General features: G+C 39.7%; 1 protein-coding gene across 1 annotated transcript in view; it reads right to left on the reverse strand.

The window, feature by feature from the left end:
* The window catches only part of DNAH14 (dynein axonemal heavy chain 14), a 2,550,346-nt gene that overhangs the window by 2,312,341 nt on the left and 217,403 nt on the right, over window positions 1-20,602 (reverse strand). Inside the window, 1 exon segment of the mRNA XM_044060213.1 lies at window positions 12,587-12,673. Coding sequence (XP_043916148.1) covers window positions 12,587-12,673 — 87 coding nt within the window.

The raw sequence follows: 20,602 nt of genomic DNA on the forward strand, positions 1-20,602 counted from the left end.
TTGATACAATCAGCTGCAAACAGTAGTCAGAGAAGGATGTAAGGTCAACAGAGGCTAGGCTGACGACCTGGAAGTTGACTGAAGAGAAAGCACAACAGTTCAAGGAATTACTCAGGGCTCTAGCACCTCAAGAAGTAGAGGAAATGGGTGGAGTTGAAGAAGAATGCCAGTGCCTAAAACAGCATATGTCAGGATTACATAACAGAGATGTAGATGAGCCAGGTATGGAAATAAGGTACATAAGAAAAGCTGGTGGCGAAATGCAGAAGTCCAGGAAGTCATCAAAAGAAAGAAGTCATGCAGGAAAAGGTGGGAGACAGAAAAGACGTACCATGCTAAGAAGGAATACTGGTTGCCTAACAAAGAAGATAAGAAAAGAGTTGCAATAGCAAAGTACAAGGCATCAGAAGCACTCTACCAGCTTCTAGAAAATAAGTCAGTAGATAGCACAAATAAACTATATCAGGTTGCAAGGCATAGACAGAAAGATAAAGAAGACAGACGCCCTTCATAAGGGATGCCAGCAACAACTTGATCACCAGTCTACATGACATCAAAGACAGATGGAAGGAGTACTTCCAGCAGCTTCTGAATGAAGAAACCTCACAGAAGCTGTACTGCCCCAGACAAACACATTCAGCAAAGAGGTGGACAGAATGTGTCAGAGAAGACCTATGGTAGTCAGGCATGAGTGAAGAAGAAGGCAGGACAATGGCGTTAAACAGAGAGAGATGGCGACAGTTGACATGGCACCCCAACTGTTTGCAGCCTTCAGTGAGAGAAGAGGAGGAGCCCACCACAGAAGTAAGACTAGCACTAAAGAGAATGAAGTCCATGAAAGCAGCAAGCTCAGTTGAGGTTACAGCAGCAGATATGATAAAGATGCTGGGTAAGACAGGGGAGAATGGCTCCTGTGGGTACTAACAGCAGTGTGGAGAGAAAGGCATATCCCAGATGACTGTAGAATAAGCATGCTATTGCCACAAAGGGGACATTCACAACTGTGGGCTGTACAGAGGTATGAACCTCCTGTCACACTGCATGAAAATTCTGGTGAGGGTGATTGATAAATGAATATGCAGAGTAGTAGAAACTAAGAAGGTAGATAAGCAGTCTGGATTCTGATCAGGATGCAGTACAACTGACCCAATGATTGCAGTGAGACAGATAGTTAAGAAGAAGCTAGAGATGAGGACAAAGTCCAACTGGGCATTCCTAGACTTGGAAAAAAAGCATATGCCAAGGTCCTAAGAAAGTTGATTTGGGCAATCCTGCAGTGGTTTGAAGTTCCAGAAACACTGGTAGAATTAGTGTAAGCTGTGTGCAAGGACCTAATGACTCAAGTATAAACAGTGTTCTGTCTCACAGAGGGACTCCCAGTGGGAATGGGTGTGCACCAGGGTCTAGCTCTGAGCCTACTGCAGTTCATACTGGTGATGGACTACCTTAGAAAACAAGTTGGAGAGGACAGATCAACAAAGTTGCTGTATGCAGGTGATGTGGCATTACAGGCAGACATAAGGGAATGGAGTGCAAAAGTGAAGGCACATGGGTTGAAACTGAGTACAGATAAGATGACTGCAATGGCAGAGTTCAGAAGAAGATAAGAACTGAGATAGAAAGGAAAATAGTGGAACAGGTTAATAGCTTCACGTATCTGGGAGGGGTGGTTGATGAGAAGGGAAGTCTGAATGAGGTCAAAGCTAGAACCAGAGGGGCTGCAGCCAACTGGCACAGAGTGACAGGTATAGTATATGACCAAAGAATGCCAAAGAACCTGACAAGTAAGGTGCACAAAACAGTGGTGCAACCAGTACAACTGTATGGTATGAAAACTTGGGCAGTAAAGACAGTGCAGTTGAGGAAGCTAAAGGTGAGGGAGACAAAGTGCCTGAGATGGGTATTAGGGTGCACACTGTGGAACAGATGAAGAAATGAGGACATAAAAGCAGAAGCCAAAGTAGCTCCAATTGCAGAAAAGGTGAAAGAGAACAGATTATGATGGTTCTGGCACATTTGCAGAAAAGCAGAAGACAATCTGATGAAAATTTAAGATAGACAGGAGAAGTCAAGCGGAAACAAGGACATTCAGCAAAGAGGTGGACAGAATGTGTCACAGAAGACCTATGGTAGTCAGGCATGAGTGACGAAGAAGGCAGGACAATGGCATTAGAGAGAGATGGGGACAGTTGATATGGCACCCCAACTGTTTGCAGAAAATGGGAAAAATTGGGCTGATGATAATGATGCTCAGGTAGATTTAGATCTAACAGAGAGTAATATTTGTGTTGCTTTAGGACATATTACAGCTTAACACACCTTTTGTATAAGAAAAGGTTTTGATCAATTTTATTTTCTATTTCTCTGTTTGTTGTGTTTATTGTACATTATCAAAGGTGATCCTGACAGTGGCATTGTGGAGCTCCTACCACCTGATGTCAAAGTATTGGTAGTTTCTGATAATGATGGTAGCAATGCAGAGGCACAGTCTGGAGGTGCAGAGGGTCAGTCTGATACTGAGGTTGTGGCTCTCACAATTCTCTGCCCATATTTTGTATAGAGTCAGTATGCCTATGCATATACATGACACAGTGACCTCTGATACAGGACAGGTTGAGAGTGACACAGTTGATCAGGGTAGTGTGGTTACTCAGGCAGCAGAGCTGGTTGCTTCTCACTGTAGTCATCATGAGGATGTGGTGCCACAGGGGAAGGTTAGTAGATGTGCTTGGAGGAGGCCTGCTGTACACCCTCCTTCTGATGCTGGTGTATCATTAGGTGCTGCCAGATATATGTGTAGGGCCATAGTGGAGGCACAGGCACATTCCAGCAGGGCCTCGTAAGAGATAGTGTGAGTACTAAACATCATGGATTCTGATATACATGACTCGCTGACCTGAGTGTGTGACTCCTTCGACAGGATGAATAGCGCACTGGACTGGGCAGTGTCTGTGATGGAACATCTGCTAGTGGAGGGTGGGCTTTCATGTGGCTGGAGAGCCACTGCATCTTCTGGTGTTAGCAGACATGGCCATGCAAGATCCTACTCCTATAGTGATATTACCTCCATTGTTCCATTAATGATTGTTGTATCCACACCCAGATGTGGTAGACTATGGGGTTATGGTTCTGGATGTATTCGTGAGGACAGCTCGATCAGCAGATATCACTTACATTCAGGTAGTCAGGTCCATGGAAGAAGCAGTGCAACTCCTGGCTGAGATGATTCTCGTGGTTGGGGTGACTATGCTGAACTGGCTACTCTTCCATCCATGGCTCACACCTGTCCAAGATGCCAGGAAGTAGTGCTAGCACAGTGCTTGATTGTGTTCATGCAGACACAAACATTGAAAAAAAATCACATGCTCATACCAACTCACACATGCAAGTTATCTAAACAGTACTGTTGAATGCTATACATCTGTTGCTACTGGCCCTGACAACTGTATTTTCTGATAGAAACATGTATTTCTTACTCACACATGCTCACTTCTTTGGTGTCAGCCTTGCCCTCCTACCACCCTACCACCACCACCACCCTGTGCATAAGGCGATGACCATGCCCTGTGCTGCCTTTTGCATGTTTTTTTGTTACTTAGGGTTGCATATATTTCTGATACACACAGTGGCTAGTCAATGCTTGCTTACTCACAAACTTGCATTTATCAATATGTATTGCAGAAGAAAAGTTTTTGATTTCTTGTTCCTACTCATTTGTGAATGATTGCTTACATAATTATTGAACCTCACTGTACTTCAGTTAGTATAGTAAGTAAAGCAGTGGAACCAGTAGTCTTGCTTCATGATATACTTGTATAAATGTGAGTATAATTGACCTGTTCCACGTTTTATAGACAGTGGTCAACTGAAATTCTTGATGCACAGTATTGGTTAGAATATGTAACTGTATATTGCAAGCATCAGACAGAGAAGATACTACTAACATAAATATACTCCTCAGACTAATTTTGTGCTTGGGGCAAATGCATATTTCCATATGAGAGTATTCTTTATGTAACCTTATTTTCTTTACAGGTTCCACACTTACCATGCCATTACTGCAGGTAACAATTGTCACCTTGGGGATTATCCCTCTCTGGTGATATCAGAACACAGCCATTACATGGTTAAGTAAAGGTTGTGGAGTTTGACAGGCAACAGTTTTCCTATGTACAAGTGTGGCATCCCAGACTTTGACCTAGGTAATGATTGTGTGTGCTACCCTTTGCCTCTTAGCTAGAGCCAGGGAATACTGTGCTTGCCTCCATCTGTCAGCACCATCTGCATCTGGTGGTTCTCCCTCAGAAATCTAATATGTAACTGTTTCTGCTGTAGCTGGCCCTGCCTGTGGTCCTTGAAACTGTGGTCCTGTCCCATACTGTCCTTGTTGAAGCTGTTTCCTTAGAAGTATATTGTGTAACATGGCACAGACTGCAATTATTTCAGCAGAGGTGCCTGGGTCACACTGCAGTGCACTTCCTGATGTGTCTAGACACAGGAACCTTGATTTGAGAAATTCAAAAACACATTCTATGATATTCCTAGTTTTAGCGTGGGCTTCATTGTTTCCATGCTCAGTGAGGCTGTGTGAGTGTCTCATGGGTGTCATGAGTCAGGGCTCCAGTGCATAACCTGCATTTCCCATTAGATGCCCTTGAGAAATGTCACCCCTAGCAAACCTGGTGTACAGCTCACAGGTGTGCCATATGTGGGAGTTGTGGAAACTGCCTGGATTACCTGCACAAACATTGTAGATGATCCCTTGGGCATTACAGAAAACTTGAACGTTTATAGAGTGGTAACCTTTTCTGTTGATGTGCCTCCTTCCCTGTTCATTGTGTAGGGCTTTTATTTTTTTGTGTATGCAATTTATGGCCCCAGCACTTCAGGGAAGTGTCCTACTGCACAGAATTCCTGTATGGTTCTTGCTGTCTACTGTGGGGTGCATGGGAAACAAATGTAATCTCTTGCATGTTGTAGCATTGCATTTAAAAACTGGTGTAATATTCTATAGGCTGATGCCTGTGACACCCCTAATATATCCCCTGTGGGTCTCTTGAAAGTACCTGTAGCTAGTATACATAATGCTACACATACCTTTGTTCTCGCTGGGATGGGTTCTCCACAAATTCCATGGGGCTTGAGGTGAGAAGGATCAGTAGCATGAATTAAACCCCAATCTAAATCCAGCAAACTACTCCTTTCAAAGGAATTTTGAGGAGGACTAGATACATGTTTAGTTTTCTGTTTCTTTTGACAGGACAAATGTGGTTAACAGTGTTATTATTTATTCCCCATGGATGGACACAATATTCTGACCAAACAAGGAAGTCTTCCATGTTCCCTCCCCCAGGACCATCAAGAGTGGCTCTTCCTTGTCCATTGAGAGACCCCAACAGCAACAGAGGACATGGCTAGCTCCTGGTCCATGATGGCTGCAGGTGCTACACCAGAGGAATCTGGGGTAAAGATGAGTGGTCTGAGGAACCAGATTTGGCTACAGCAGAGTTCACCTACCTGTGGCTGAGGCAAATTGCTTGCCTGCTATGGTGACAAAGGCTGCTTGCCTAACTTCTTTTTGTGGCTGGAAGAAGGACCAACCATGGGACCGGTAGATTGATCCATGTACAATCCAAAAAAATGGTGACTCTTTCCCAGGGAGAACAAGCAACATAAGCTGGTAAAAATTAAAGTCTTTAAAAGTCACTTTTTTCACATAAAACACATTAAAAAGCGCTTTAAAAACTTTGCCAACCCCACAAAGGAAAATAAACACAATTTCCCCACAGATTTTATCTACTTTAAAACAACTTTTAAAATGACAGGAAAAAAGTGTGCACCCATTTAAATGTACAGTTAAGTCTCATGACAGTGCATTAAAACACAAACTCCTAGCTTTAAAATAGCCTTTCTAAAACAGGGAAGTACAGTAAACCAATACATTTTAATGTAGAAGGTTTTGTCCCACAAATCTGCCAGCAAAGAAACAGCACAAGCCAACCATTGATCCTCAAAAGCTTGCAGAAGAATGCTCTCTTCAACGTTAGGAAAGCTCTGGAAGGGTTGGTGCCCAAACCTGCCTTTTTAGTCAGCTCAAGCTGACTAATGGTTTGGGCAGATGGAAGTTGCCCTGAAGCTCTGGAAGCTGTCTGGCTGTTATATCCTTGGCATGATATAACCATACAACTAAGGTTACTGCAGCAGTGATTAATATGATGAACATTGCTTGGTTTATCCATGGTTGGTATGGCTTGATCACACCTTCGCCCACGTAACCAAACCACACCAACCATGGGTAAACAAAGCATTATCCACACTCAGTCACATTATTGCTACTATGCAATTGTGTTATTTTTATGGAATGTTGTGGTTGTTGTAGTTATTTTTTCCTTGTGTTTTTTTGTGTGTGTGTTCCTCCAGTTTTCCTTCAAATTGTGCTTTTATTTAATTGGTGAATGCTTTGTTTTTTCTTTTTATTAAATAATATTTAGTATATAGAGACAGAAAGGCAAGAGTAAAGATTTTTCTGTTTCATATAATTTCTGTAAGTTGTTCTTTCATAGTTCTATTCTGTTTCTATTTCTTTGTGTATATTTGGTTCTTAACTTGTCCTCTTCTTACTGTAGTAGCTATAATACAATACTGGGTTTATGATTATTTAGATGTAGATTTATTTTATGTGTAGTTTTTAAGATATTTAAATAAGGATTTTTATATCAACTCTGAGATCACCATACTTCAGAGAAAAGGGAATATTCAGAGAAATGGCCATGTCAGGCTTAGTTTATGTGAATCCGTTTTGCTAGTTGTATATGGTGTGTTTACTGTTCAATAGTTAATCGTTTATCATTTTTCCATGACTATTCTTCTGTTTGAGACACATCTTCATTGTTTTTTTTCCTATGTTGTGGAGTTTCTTTTTTTTTGAGGGGTATTTGCTCTGCTCCATTATTTACAGTATGTTGATTTTCTTCATTTGTTGTGTACCTGATATTATTCTGTCCATATTTTGAAGTAATTTATTCATGGCTGGCAGTGAGAGTACATTGATGTTTCACTTTTATGTCCTGTTTATAGGTTCATAGGTGTGTACTAAATTAATGGCCCTGGAGCCTTTACAAGCCTAGCCCATAGAAGTGCCCTGGCATCGTGCTGCCCGACATTAGTTCCCACTACCTCTATCAAGTAGAGCCACTGGAGTGATTCTATTAACCATCCACTCATCAAGATTTCTTTTGAAGAGGGACAGTGAGGTGCTCTTCCTGACATGTATGGGAAGGCTATTTCAGAGCATGGGCAATCACTGGGTGAGGAACCTGTCCCTCCAGCATGTTCTGTTCATTGTGGTAATGAGGTTGAGGTCTCTGCAGCATGTGGTGCTGAGAGATTGGGATTTCTTTAGATGTAGCATTTCTAACAGAGCTGGGTCAGACATGGCTTTATAAGTCAAGCAGAGATCGCCTTGAAGTAGGAGATATGAGACAGACAATACCTGGAGTCTTTTGAGTCTGTCCATGTAGGACATGTGTTTAATGCCTAGGATCCTCTTCATGAGATACTTCTGTGGCCTCTCCAGCTGTTGCAGGTATCTAGTGAGGTACATGCCAAATGGGGCATTATACTCAATGACTGGTCTAATGAGGGAAGAGTACAGAGACATGATGACCTCTTTCTTCCTGGATGCAAAACCCTTGGTAATGAGATGTGCGACATAGAAGTAGTTTCTGACCGCAGTGGCAATGTGGTGGTCGAAGGAGAGGTTGCTGTCAACCTGCAACCCCAGATCTCTTATAACACTTTCAGTGTTCAGTGGGCTCCCATCAATGTGGTAATTAGTAGGAACTGAGTTTTACCAAAGGGGATGACAACACATTTTTTTGGTGTTAAGCTTAAGGCCATTAACACTAGTCATTGGTCTCAGTGTGGCCTTTCTGTAGGATGTCTGCATCACTTGGGGAGTTAAAAATGGCTCCAAGCTTGCAGTCATCTGCAAACTTGGTCAGACAGAGTCCCTTTGTGTTGGCCTGGACTTCTGAGAAGTAAATGCTGAACAGGAGAGGACCCCGGACCGATCCCTGTGGGACTCCACTTGTGACTGATGGGCAGTCTGACTTGGAGTCCACTACATTCAGACTGTGTGTTCTGTCTGTGAGCCAATTTGCAACCCACCTAGCCTTATAGGGGGTGAGTTTATCAATAATTCCTGAGTGAGAATGCTATCAAAGCCCTTGGCCAGATCAAGGTAGGCTGTATGCACTGCCTTACCTTCATCTACATCCCTGGTGACTGACTCAAAGACATCAAACAGGTTGAGCAGGCATGATCTCCTTTTCACAAAGCCAAATTGCGTGGGGTCTAGAGTTTGGAGATTTCCTATATCTTTGTTAATCAGGTCCATGATGATGTGCTCCATAGCTTTACATATCAGACTCGTCAGACTAATGGAGTGATAATTCCCAGGGTCTGTAGTCGCTCCCCCTTTATGGAGAGGGATGACTGGAGCAGTGCACCATTTGGAAGGGTCAAACCCTGAGGTGAGGCTGTGACTGAGCAGAGCACACAGATGCGGTGCCATTTCACTTTGTAGTTCATGTAGAACACAGCCAGGGATATTATCGGGTCCCATGGAAGCTGTATTCCTGGCCTTGGGCAATGGAGCTTTAACCTGTGTTGCAGTAATGCTGGGTGCCTGGCATTCTTCCTGTATTGTGATTGGTCTTTTAGGGGGGGAGAGAGGGGTAAAGTTGGCACTGAATCTGTCGGCCAGTATGCTGGCAATATCTGTTGGCTCAGTATAGCAGGTACCATTATTGTGCAGTAACTCAGAGCAAATCTGGGTATTATTGTGGAGGTTCTTGATATAGCTATAGAAGGCTTTGTGATTGTTTTTTAGTGTCTGCCGCAATTCTGCCTTCATAGCTGGCTTTAGAGGATTTGATGAGGGATCTCAACTTTTTGTTGAGGCTAATAAGGGAGTTTTTCCAGTCTTGGGACTTCACATTTGTATGCAACAGTTTCTTCCTTCTGTTGTAGAGTTTATTAATGGCAGAGGACCACCAGATTGGCTTCCTTTTTTTTTGGAGGAGAGCTTTATACTCATTATCTATCTGGAATGCGCTTACCATTTATTAAAGCTGTTTTTTACTGATTTTCCTTTGTCTGGTGGTCTGTGTGAGTTTGGCTGTCTAACATCCATTCCTAATTCTGACAGTAAAGTTATTGCAGTGGCTCATAATGAGTGATTTGTGTATCTTTTGTGTAGATTTGCTTCTTTGCATTTATCTGGAAGCATTTTTTTTAGGTTGTTGATGGGAACCATTTGAAATGTTGGGACCCACTACAGTGAGTCCCGAAACAAGGAGACTAAATAAACAAAAAAACGGACTTATACTAAGTCTGAGATTGCCATTTCTCTGAATATTCCTCTTTCCCCTAAGTATGGTGATCTCTGAACTGGTATATATAAGTTCAGGGGAGTGCAGGAGCAAAGTTTACAGCAGAAGAGCGATGTTTGAAATTCACTCTTCTGCTGGATTTTCAATCTTTTTTTTTCAGCTTGTTTGCATTTTTTTATTTCAAGTGCCAACTTTTCAATAGGGAGCCATACTTGATTCCAACTGGTTGTGTTGTGGACCAGGTTTGCATTTTATAATGTATGTTCTGTGGATGTCTCTTTAGGTGTAGAAGTAGTACTGACAAATTAGGTGGCACTTTTTGAAAATATTTGAAGCTTTGCACAGGGCATAAGTGGTCCATAGGGGTGGCAAACATGAATCCTCCAAGTGATTGTCTGGTATTGTCGTAATGCTCTGTATGTTTTTATGTGTTTATTGAAAGTTTTTGTAAAGTACTCTATGCCATCTTCATCTCTTTTTAAAATGAATCTTTCTTGAGCGAGTTTCCTTGCCTTTCAAAATGAGTGTGTGTGTATCAAAGCAAACATTTTTGATCAGTCCTTGTACTGTGACTTGAGAGAGAGCTTTACTGTTTCTTAATTGTGTTATTTGTTCAGCTGTTAGAAGCTTGTGATGTTATTTTATGTCTTTTCCACTTCTTCTGTCTTTTTAATTACTGCTTTGACAACACTGTTAGCATTTTAGTTGTGTGTCTATCAATATAAATCTATTTTGTTTAATGGGGAATGTTTAAGTAATAGTTTAGTTCTGCTTGTATTGCTACTAAAATACTTAGAAAAATTCTTGTCCATTAGTGTTGTTAGATTAAGGTTTTTCACTTAAAAGTAGTTGTTAGGCATAAGGCAGAATAAATAAAATAATAGTCTTGAAGATATAGAGTCAGATTTGTGTTTTCATTTATGCATACAGTTTCAGGGAAAGGCAGCTCAGTAGAAGGGAAAAGATAACCTTACTGGCTAAGCATGAGATGTGCAGAAATAACAGTTCTCATGGGAAAGCTACAAAATGTTTCTTTCTCAAGGGAAAGATGTGTAGTTACAGTCGAATGTTAGATAAAGAATAGACAGTTAGGCACTGTCAGGCATCTGCAAGACAAGGCCTGAAAACTAAGATTTAGAGGGGTGGATACGGCTTCCATAAGAAAGTTACTGGACTGAAGTAATATAATACGAATGCTTAGGACAGAGACGTTATTTGAAGTCTGATGAAAAATTTGTTCAGATATTGTTATGGTACTTCTTTTGTGCTTTCGGTTATTTGATGTATTATGTTGTTATACACCATTTGAATATGCTGCTGTGACATTTATATCTGCTGCTATTATACTAAATGTTACTCACTACAATAAACTATCATTAAGCAATCCAGGTCAATAGAACTCGGATTTCTCTTAGTACTGTATTTTAAGTTATCTGGTGTAATAGTTTACAATGTAATAGTTTACAAGTCTATGCTATAATAATTCACTTTTTGCTAGTTTTCAAATACATTTAAAACCCACCTTATTTGCTTTCTTGTATTTTTCTCTTCTTTTTGTGCTTCTAGTATTTCACGTTCTTGTGACATTATTTGGTAGTTTTTTTTTTCTTGACTTTGCTCTGTTGGTTGTTTGTCTTCTGTTTTCAGAATTTCTGTTTTCTTGTGAGGTGCACTGATATGTGTGTGTGTGTATATATATATATATATATATATATATATATATATATATATATATAAAATATAGATAGAAACTAGGCTTGCTTATAGCATTGCTGTTGCTGAAGTGTTGTCTTGGTGCATGAATGTTGGTTGTAAACTCGTTCTATATTTTCATACAAATCCAGCCAAACTCGCACAGATCACCAGCCAAAGGAAAAGCAGTGTATAGTAAAAAAAAACAGCTTTAATAAACGGTAAGTGCTTTCACAATTACAAATTGCTTCCTCAGACCACAAATACAACTGAAGACAAGCCATTTACACAGCCAATACAATTAAGCAATCAACCAATCCTAACAGTACTTTCAAAAATACATAATAAAATGGGCATTATGACATGTAGTTTTGTAAACAGTATGTACTCCACTGACCATTTTTTTTTATACTGAGAAATATGTAATGCAAAATTCTGTGCAGTGACACATGCTTACCAGCAATCTACTAGATTGCACTGCTGTTAACCATAACTATCAACTCTTCAGACTTTGATATTGTTTGGATTATTGATATGCAGTTAGCTGCTCAAGAAGACTTCAGTGACCAGATTTATTTCTATTGGAATCTGCTTGATTTACAGTGGATGCACTGATTGGGCTGTCAAATCAGTCAGCATGTTTTGGAATACGAAAAACATTTTATTGTATAATCCCTAGATGGAGTGCTCTCACTGCAATGAAACCATATCTCAGTAACTACGCAGATTTGTTTGAGTTGTAGGAGGGCATCGACTTCTGGTATATCTTTCTACTTAGACCCCTAGCATTGAATAATGCCACCATAATATCAGAAGATGGGTTTGAGTTTACTGTGTGGGAATGCCCAGTAGTGGGACTCTGCCTAAAAAATATTATAGTAGTAGCAAAGGCTTTAGTAAGAATGCCCAAGCCATACTATGAGAGGTTTAAGGAAGTCTCATCTGTAATCTCATCCTAGGCTGACACATACTGAAAACCCTTAAAATGACACTAACTACTTAGACAAATTTTAAAGCCAATTGTCTTGCCTTGCTGGGAAAGAATACACAAAAGTTGATGCAGCAGTAAACAAGAAGTTATAAAACACAAAGTCAGGAAATCACAAATCCACACACCAAGAACACCAAAATAGATTTTAATGCAAAGCTTTCGGATAATAACACTAAATCCAACTCCAAGAACGCCAAAATAAATTTTAATGCAAAGCTTTCGGATAACAACACTAAAGAAGGATTGTTATCCGAAAGCTTTGCATTAAAATCTATTTTGGCGTTCTTGGAGTTGGATTTGTGATTTTGTGACTTGCTGGGAAAGAACTATTTGAATTAATGCTTTGCATTTTATCATAATGCCTACAAGGCTCTCTGCTCATCAATAAAAATGCATAATATCAGAAATGGACTAAGTAGATATAAAGGTATAAAACTGCATTTGTCAAAAGAAAATTACAAATTCATTTAAAAAAAAAAAGATTGCAGTAGCTTTTTGGTTACAATACCAGCATCATGTGACCTCCTGGCTGTCTGAAGACTCTGGCAGCTCTAGTAGTATGTTCCATTGCTTCTTTAAAAAACACAAGAGGGGTCTAGAAAAGAAAAGACTTTGGTCAGGTTAAGTATATACTATGCAGACAAATTTTTAAAGCTATTAATGAATTCTTCTTTTCAAGCATCGGGCCTTGTTCTTTTTTTCAACTTTCTGAGTGGTCCATGATATTTATTTGATTTAATGAAGCAACTACTTCACATCAAAACTTGTCTTTATTTTATTTGTTTATTATTTTTCTGTAGGACTCACAGTTAGTACCAGTTTTCTGGGAGGTCACTTATAGCAAAAACCTAACATTTAGAAGTTGGTCAACCCTTGGAGGTGTATATGTCTACACAAAGCAGAATTACCCTTTGGCTCAGATTTGAAAGACTTAAGGATTTTGAGAAACAATTTGTGTCTGCTGTCTGTAGTACTCACATGAAAAAATAGAGGTAATTCAAAACTTCTAAGACCTCTGGAATTGACCTTTAGATGAAATTCCCAGCAGTGACCAATAAGGGGTTACAGCTACAGAGCAATGCAAGAAGCCTACCACTGTGTAAGAAAAATACTCATATCTATGGATAACAATGCTACAACAAGCTCACTAGACAAACAATACAAAAATGTATCAAGATGTCTTAGAAGTTAAATCACATGTAAATGGTGCACAGCAAAGTATGTCAGGAACTGAATCTCACACTTGACTGCTAAAATATATTCATTACAGAGAAAATGCTATGAAACATAATCTCCTCCCTTACACAACTCCATACTAAAGTATAAGATCTAGCCAACAGATCTTGGAGGAATAATCTAATTCTGAGAGGAATACTAGAACAGTAACTACACTGGAAGAAATTTTGCAAGAAATTTTTCTGAACATAGCAGGTACCCCCACAGAAGTTTTCAGCTACATTATTGAAAAAAAAAAAACCTGAGCAAAGCAGTTTCCACCATTTTATGTGAAATCCCCAGATTTGTGAATTTTAAAATGCTGAACTATCAGGACTTCCAAAACACCTCAGAAAACATGAAGAAAAATAAATGGCTTACGTATAATCCTTAAAAATATTTATATTATAAGATCTCCCAGTCAGTGTGGAAAATGGTAAAAGATACTGCTTATTTACAGCTTGCTAGCACAGAAGATTAAGGCTCAGAACTTTTAACAAGCTGCTTTCTGTAGCCCAGGGTGCAAGGTTAGATTCTTTTTTGTGGCCTTGTAGCTCAGGGGTTAGTGCACTGGTCTAGTAAACCAGGAATTTGATTATAAGTTCAAATCTTATCAAGGCCTCTGCTTGTGCTTTAGAAATGTCTTAGTCATTAATGAATCCACTGTAAGACATACAGACACAACACCTACCAAGATAGCTAAGCATAGGGTGGCAATTAGTTGCCTCTTTGCTGCAAGGATTACAGATGTCACTTGGGCCCTTGCATCTCTGCACCAACCCAGATACAGTTACAACCTTGAGTTACCCATGTGGGGGTGAATGATCTAAGGTGTTCTTCCCTATGAGAAATGCAGAGATACATTGGTGAGCCCCCTGCTTATATCTTCGAAAAGGGCAAGGCCATGGCATTGAGCAGCATTCTACCATCACCAAGAACGATACCTAAAATCTAGGATAAAATTATTGGCTTCAATAATTAGTAAATAAATTAGTGTCATTCTAGGGAGTGTCTGCATAGGATGGCCTACATCTTTTGCCCCTTGATGTAGAATATTTTGCTTCTGCTACAGTGCCTTTTTTTAGACAAAGTTCACCTGATGGACATCTCAATATTGTAAACTCCAATCTGGACAATATTAAGGTAGCGCTACTAAATGCCAGAAGCCTAAACAACAATATCTCTGAACCTGAGGCCTTACTTTATTTATTTATTATTTATTTATTTTATTTTACATTTGTTTACCGGGATGGTCTGACTGGATATATGTCCATTTTCAGTGGAGGCCCAAGGAGAAAAGCTCCAAGTTAGATTACATTACATTAGTAACATTTACAAATTAACACTGTTTACAGTCTTCAGTAAGGTTACAAACATTTATAGAAAATGGTAAGCAACTGAGAGTTTCACACAGGGTTTCACACAGATAAGGACTTTATTCCTTAATGAGCTATAGATATGCCACAAAGCACAGTCATATACATTTTAGAGTCAAATGACAGATTTAATTAGGCAAGATATCCAATACCAGGAAGTGGGTGTTAGTCAGGTTTTGAACAGGGACATTGCCAGTGCATTTAAAAGTGTAGTTTGAGGCTATTTTTGAACTGGGTTAGAGGGGCTGGAGAGTAAGTTCAGCAGGTAGAGAGTTCCAAGTTTTGCCTACAGAGTTGGCAAATAGAGAGTCACCAGCCACATTTATGCTTTTAGTTGTTTGAACCAACAGTTTGTCAGCAGAGCGCAGTGACCTCAGGTTGCTGTAGAGATTAATGATCTTGTTTAGTGCTGGCGTCTTATCCGGGTGGTTTAGAACTTTGTGGGCTATTATAAGTTGGTTGTATTAGAGAAGACTAGTCAATTCAAGCTAACCTAGTTGAGTTGATACAGTGGTGGGTCCTAAAGGTTGTACATGCAGCAAATCTAGCAATATGGTTATAACAGCTTGCAAGTTTGCTAAAAGTGGTTTAATTCAAGTTAGTGAAAAGGGGGGGAGGCATAGACAAGGTTAGACAGTAAGTGGGAGCGAGCGATAGAAGTTCTTGCAAATGGAGTGAGGAAATGTTTGATCCTATAGAGGGAGCCCAGTTTTTTTTGATGGTTTTAATGGTTTGATTGACATGGGTATCATATTTTAGGGTATTGTCGACTGTAACCCCTAGGAGTTTGGTGTGAACATCTGGGGATATAAGTGTGCTATTACTGGATCTTACGGTAAAGAATGGTGAAGAGGACTTACAGGTGGGGGGAGAAATTAGCAATTTAGTTTTGTTGGGGTTTAAAATAAGCTGACGGTTTGCGAACCATTTTTCAACATCATTGAAAGTATTCTGGGTTAGAGTCATCAGTTCAGTTGAGGAGGAGGCTGCACAGATTAAAGTGGAGTCATCCGCGTATTGGATGCAGGTGGCCTTGGGAGTGATTGTGGGTAGGTCATTGATAAAGACTGAGAAGAGAAGTGGTCCTAGTATGGAGCCTTGGGGGACTCCTAGTGTTATGGGTAGATGAGTGGATAGTGTATTCTGCCATAATACTGCTTATTGTCTGTGAGACAGATAAGATTGGAACTATTTATTTAGTGACAGATTCTTCAGGGTATGGATAGTTAAACAAGAGAATATCAGCATTTGTGTAATTACAGAAACCTGGTTTTGTCTCAGTGATGGCACTCCAATCATTCCAGGGAAAAATGCCTATCGTGTATTCAGATCCACCGGCAAAGGTGGGGAGACTGTATTTATTCAGAATTCCATTGTGTCTCACCATATTTCACATGATACAAATCTGGAAATGGCTAAAGTCCTAATTAAACTCAAAATTAATTACATTATAGCCAATTATATATTCCCACCAATGACTCCCTTCTGAACATTCAGAATACCATAACCAGTTAGCAGCTGAACCAGATACCTTTCTTTTGGGTGATTTCAACTTTCCACACATAAAATGGCAGACATTTACTAGCAACAACAAGTATGCCCAGAGATTTCTGGACTTTGTAAATGCCAATGCACTAGATCAAATTGTCTTCTTATGTATCAACAGTGTTAATCTTCTTGATTTTGCACTGACAAACATTTCCCTCAACTGCACTAGACCACTTGTTACCCCCCTCTCTTGTCAAATTTAATTATTTTGCTGTGATCTTCTCTAGGAAAGCCAGTTTTGTGGCCCCTGATATAATACATATACAGTCTGGGGTTACTCCAAGACCAGTTATTTATTATTTACTGATCATATTGGCAATCACAAATGGTATTGGTCCCCACTAAACCTTGTAACTCAGGCTGTTGCTTACTTCTCTGAATTTTACTCCCCCTTGGATAGATGCAGCAAGGCATCCATACCAGTCTGGATTAAGCATAATGACAAGTTTAGAATTAAGCCCATGTTGTGGTACTACTACATCAGCACATTCAATAATAAAAACAGCTCCTAGCCATCATTAACAGATGTCCAGTTCATCATTATAAAAGGGACTGAAAACTAGTAAGTAATTAAGTCTCTCAAACTTGCCATTAGGAAATGTATGGCAGACTATGAACTTAGGATTGCAACTCATTCAAAAGCTAACCATAAGGCCTTCTTCAGCTATATTAGGAAGATTAGAAGTAACCTACAATTCTGTCTTGAATTTATCTCACATGCTTCCACATCCTCTGACCCCAAAAACATTGCAAATTTTCTTGCTGACAAATTCTCTTCCAGCTTCATTATGCCCACCTGCCTTCTCCTTCTCCCCCTCCACTCCCCCTTACATTCCCCTCCTGAGATCAATTTGGACCAAATCCTTTTGGCCAAAATTAAAAACACTATTTCCATGGGTCCTGACAATATCTCTGGATACATTTTCAGAACTGTAAAGTTCCACTTAGCAACACCCCTACATCAGCTCTTCAACCTGAGTCTCTCCACTGCTTATGTCCCTGAGGAATGGAGAATGGCAGTTGTGGTAGCCATGCATAAAGATAATTTCTCTTCTGACTCTTGGAAATAGAAGTCTATTTGCCTCACTAGTATTATTTGCAAGGCTTTGGAATGTGTTATAGCTGAACAAATATATAAGTGACCTTACATCACTGGATACACATCAGTTTGGCTTTGTAAATGACAGATCATGCCTGCTCAACTTGGTTGAGTTCTTTGAAAGGGTTACTGAGGGGCATACAGTCCTTATAGCTTGTCCTGACCTTGCCAAACTACTGACACTGACCCCCATGCTAGGTTATTTACAAACTCTCCTAAATCAACATTAACCCATGCATAGTATGCCGGATTGGTAACTGCCTGTCTTGCAAAACCCATACCATCAAGCTGGAGTTATTTGTTCTAGACAGAAAAATATCACTAGTGATGTCACACTAGGTTATGTTCTGGATCCTCTCCTCTTTGGTATATATTTCTGTGACATAAAAGCTGGTATTAAGGTACTTTGGCTAATCAAGTTTGCTGCTGACTGCAACTTGGGGGTAGTTATCAAATCCCATTCTGATACTCAAATTCTTTGGTAAGGGCTGTATGAAACGAATGCTTGGTGTATTAATCATGGGTGCAAACTTCATACCAAGAAATGCAGCATAGCGTCCTTTGGAAAATTTAGCATCACTACTGCTTGGCATATAGATAACATGACACTTAAATACGAGAGTCATCAGGGACTTGGGGACATATGTTGATAACAGACTCTCCTGTAACCATCGGTTCTCCTTCACAGTATCGAAATTTCAAAACATCGAATCACTGGTCTGTGAAGACCAGATGATCGAAGTTTTGAAATATCTAACCTTGTCAATGGAGATTGCCATATAGTGCGGAATGGGAACTTTACCTTTCTCTTCACTGTAGTGTAATCTCGGAGTTGGTATATTTAAGTAGCATGTTGTGTGGGGTGCAGGGGGGGCTTGCCCCCCCCCCTGCAAAAATGTGAAAGAAATTTTGTAACGTTTTATTTATTTTTTTGTAAGGTTGGATATTTCAGAAGTTTGATCCTCTGGTCTTCGATGATCAGAGGTTCAATGTTCTGAAATTTCAATTTTCCTTTGAAGTAGACCTGTAACCATCATATCACTGTGGTGGTTTGAAAATCCTTCTACCTTGCACAGCTTATCCTTCATGGTATGTCCTCAAGGTCCAAAGAAGTTATAACCCCACCCTATTCATCCCTTATTAGGCCCATTACTGAATATAAGTAAAGCATATGATATGTCAGAACCTGCTTTAGTGAGAACCCCACCTTATTCATCCCTTATTAGACCCATCACTGAATATAAGTAAAGCGTATGATATGTCAGAACCTGCTTTAGTGAGTCTTGTACTGCACTGACTGAATGCCCAAAAAAACAGACTTGTATATATTAATTACAAGATGACTATTTCTCAGAATGCTCCCATTTCTCTGAGGTGTAGTGATCTCTGAGTCTTATATATCACACACACACACGTAATATATATACATATATATATATATATATATATATATATATATATATATATATATATATATATATATATATATAATGTATGGAATGGGGAAGTGGGGGGCTTGGCCCCCACATCAGAGTTGCAGGGAGGTTTGCCTCCTACAAAAAAGAAGTTTAAAGGAGAAAAGCAATGTTCAATATTCACTCTTCTCCTGCGTTTTAAGTCTATTGTGGCATGTTGGCAGTCAGCTTACAAATGCAAACACTTCAAAAGTGAGCCGCAAATAATGCACCCTTAGGCATTTAACTGGCCAAGCACCTAAACTAGCTGGAGAGACCTCATTGTTTCCTCACCAAAAGATCTTGGGTCTCAGTACCTTAGCTTTCATTGCTATGACTGACTTGGCATGCATTGAACTCTTTCCCCTAAAAGAACAAGTGGTAATGTTGTAGAGACCTAAGCCTACACCATTACATCAACAAGACCAGATGGTGTTACTGGTACCTTACCCAATGTATATGCAGTTTCTAGGATGGCCTGCCCTTACCTGTCAAGCACAGCACTTCCCTAGCAACTTTTTAAACAAGTCTGCTTAATGGGGGGGCACTGATAATTTTCCACCAGCACTGCATGATGTTGCTGAGCTTCTTGATGGTCTCTTTTGGCCATAAGCTTAATAAGAGCCTATGACCCTATGCACAAGACTTGCTCAGAAATAAAATTATATTCAGGATGAGATAAGTAAATGGCATGTCTTCACCACAAACAACAGAGACTCCAAAGTTTCTGAAGAGAAGGAAGCAAGACTTAAGAGTATGTGTCAGACTGTCCCTAAAAGATTTTTTACTGAAGAATGCAAAAACTCAGATCTCAAATGTTATTGGTATATCTCAATTTAACATCTCCAAGTGTTTTGGGTTTCAAATACCATCATCAGAATGGACCCCATTCCTATGTCAGGGTATGAGTAGAGTTCATAGCTTCATCTGTAAGTATTAGGCAAGTGGTATGCAGACAATTTCAAGTCTAGCCAAAAAACTATATTCAAAATTTCCCTATAGCAAGACAAGATAGTCCGGGAGAGAATTTGAGGCTACCCATCCGATTATCTAGGTTTACCTTGAAGGTGGCAAGGGTGCGACTCTGCTTGACATGTAGTGGAATTTTGTTACAGAGGTGAGGGATACATTGAGATCTGAATCTTTCATGTCAACATGTCTTATTTCCAGTATCTGGTGATGCAGGTTTAGTTCCTTTAAGCAAGTATTTGAGGCAATAGGGTTGGAAGTGAAACTATTTTGTTTACCAAAATGAACTACACTACATTTTGTTTACATTTAATTTGACACCATTGTCCTTGCATCAATTGTTAACATGGTCTAAGCCATGTTGGAGAAATTGTGAGTCAGTTGAAGATCAACACCCAATTTACAGTCATCTGCAAACTTAGTTAATTATAGCCAAGAAGTATTGGCCTGAAGGTCTGAAAAACATATGCCAAATAGGAGAGGGCCCAAAAGTGAGCTCTGTTGTATACCACTGATAACTGTTTTGCTTTCAGAAGTGGCATGGGCTACTCTAACCATATAGGTTCTGTCAGACAACGAGTTAGCTATCTGTGACACAATATACGGATTTATATTCAGATTTACAAGTTCATGAAATTGGTATTATTTCAGTGTTTGATATTAGCTAGTAGTGCTCTTCTCAGCACCTGCAATGTGGCTAGAATTTCATATGGGGTTACACGTATTGGTAGCATATTTGTACAACTGTAAATTATTTTTTATTGGATCTGTTTTTACTACTACTATCGGAAATATCTAGGTATCTTTCTTCCACATTGCTCTCAGTTTTGCTTGCAAATCCTGGTATTTTATGACTTGTTGTC

The sequence above is a fragment of the Protopterus annectens genome, chromosome 1.part2 (genome assembly GCF_019279795.1).
Source record: "Protopterus annectens isolate FY-2018-M chromosome 1.part2, PAN1.0, whole genome shotgun sequence".
Lineage (NCBI taxonomy): Eukaryota > Metazoa > Chordata > Ceratodontiformes > Protopteridae > Protopterus > Protopterus annectens.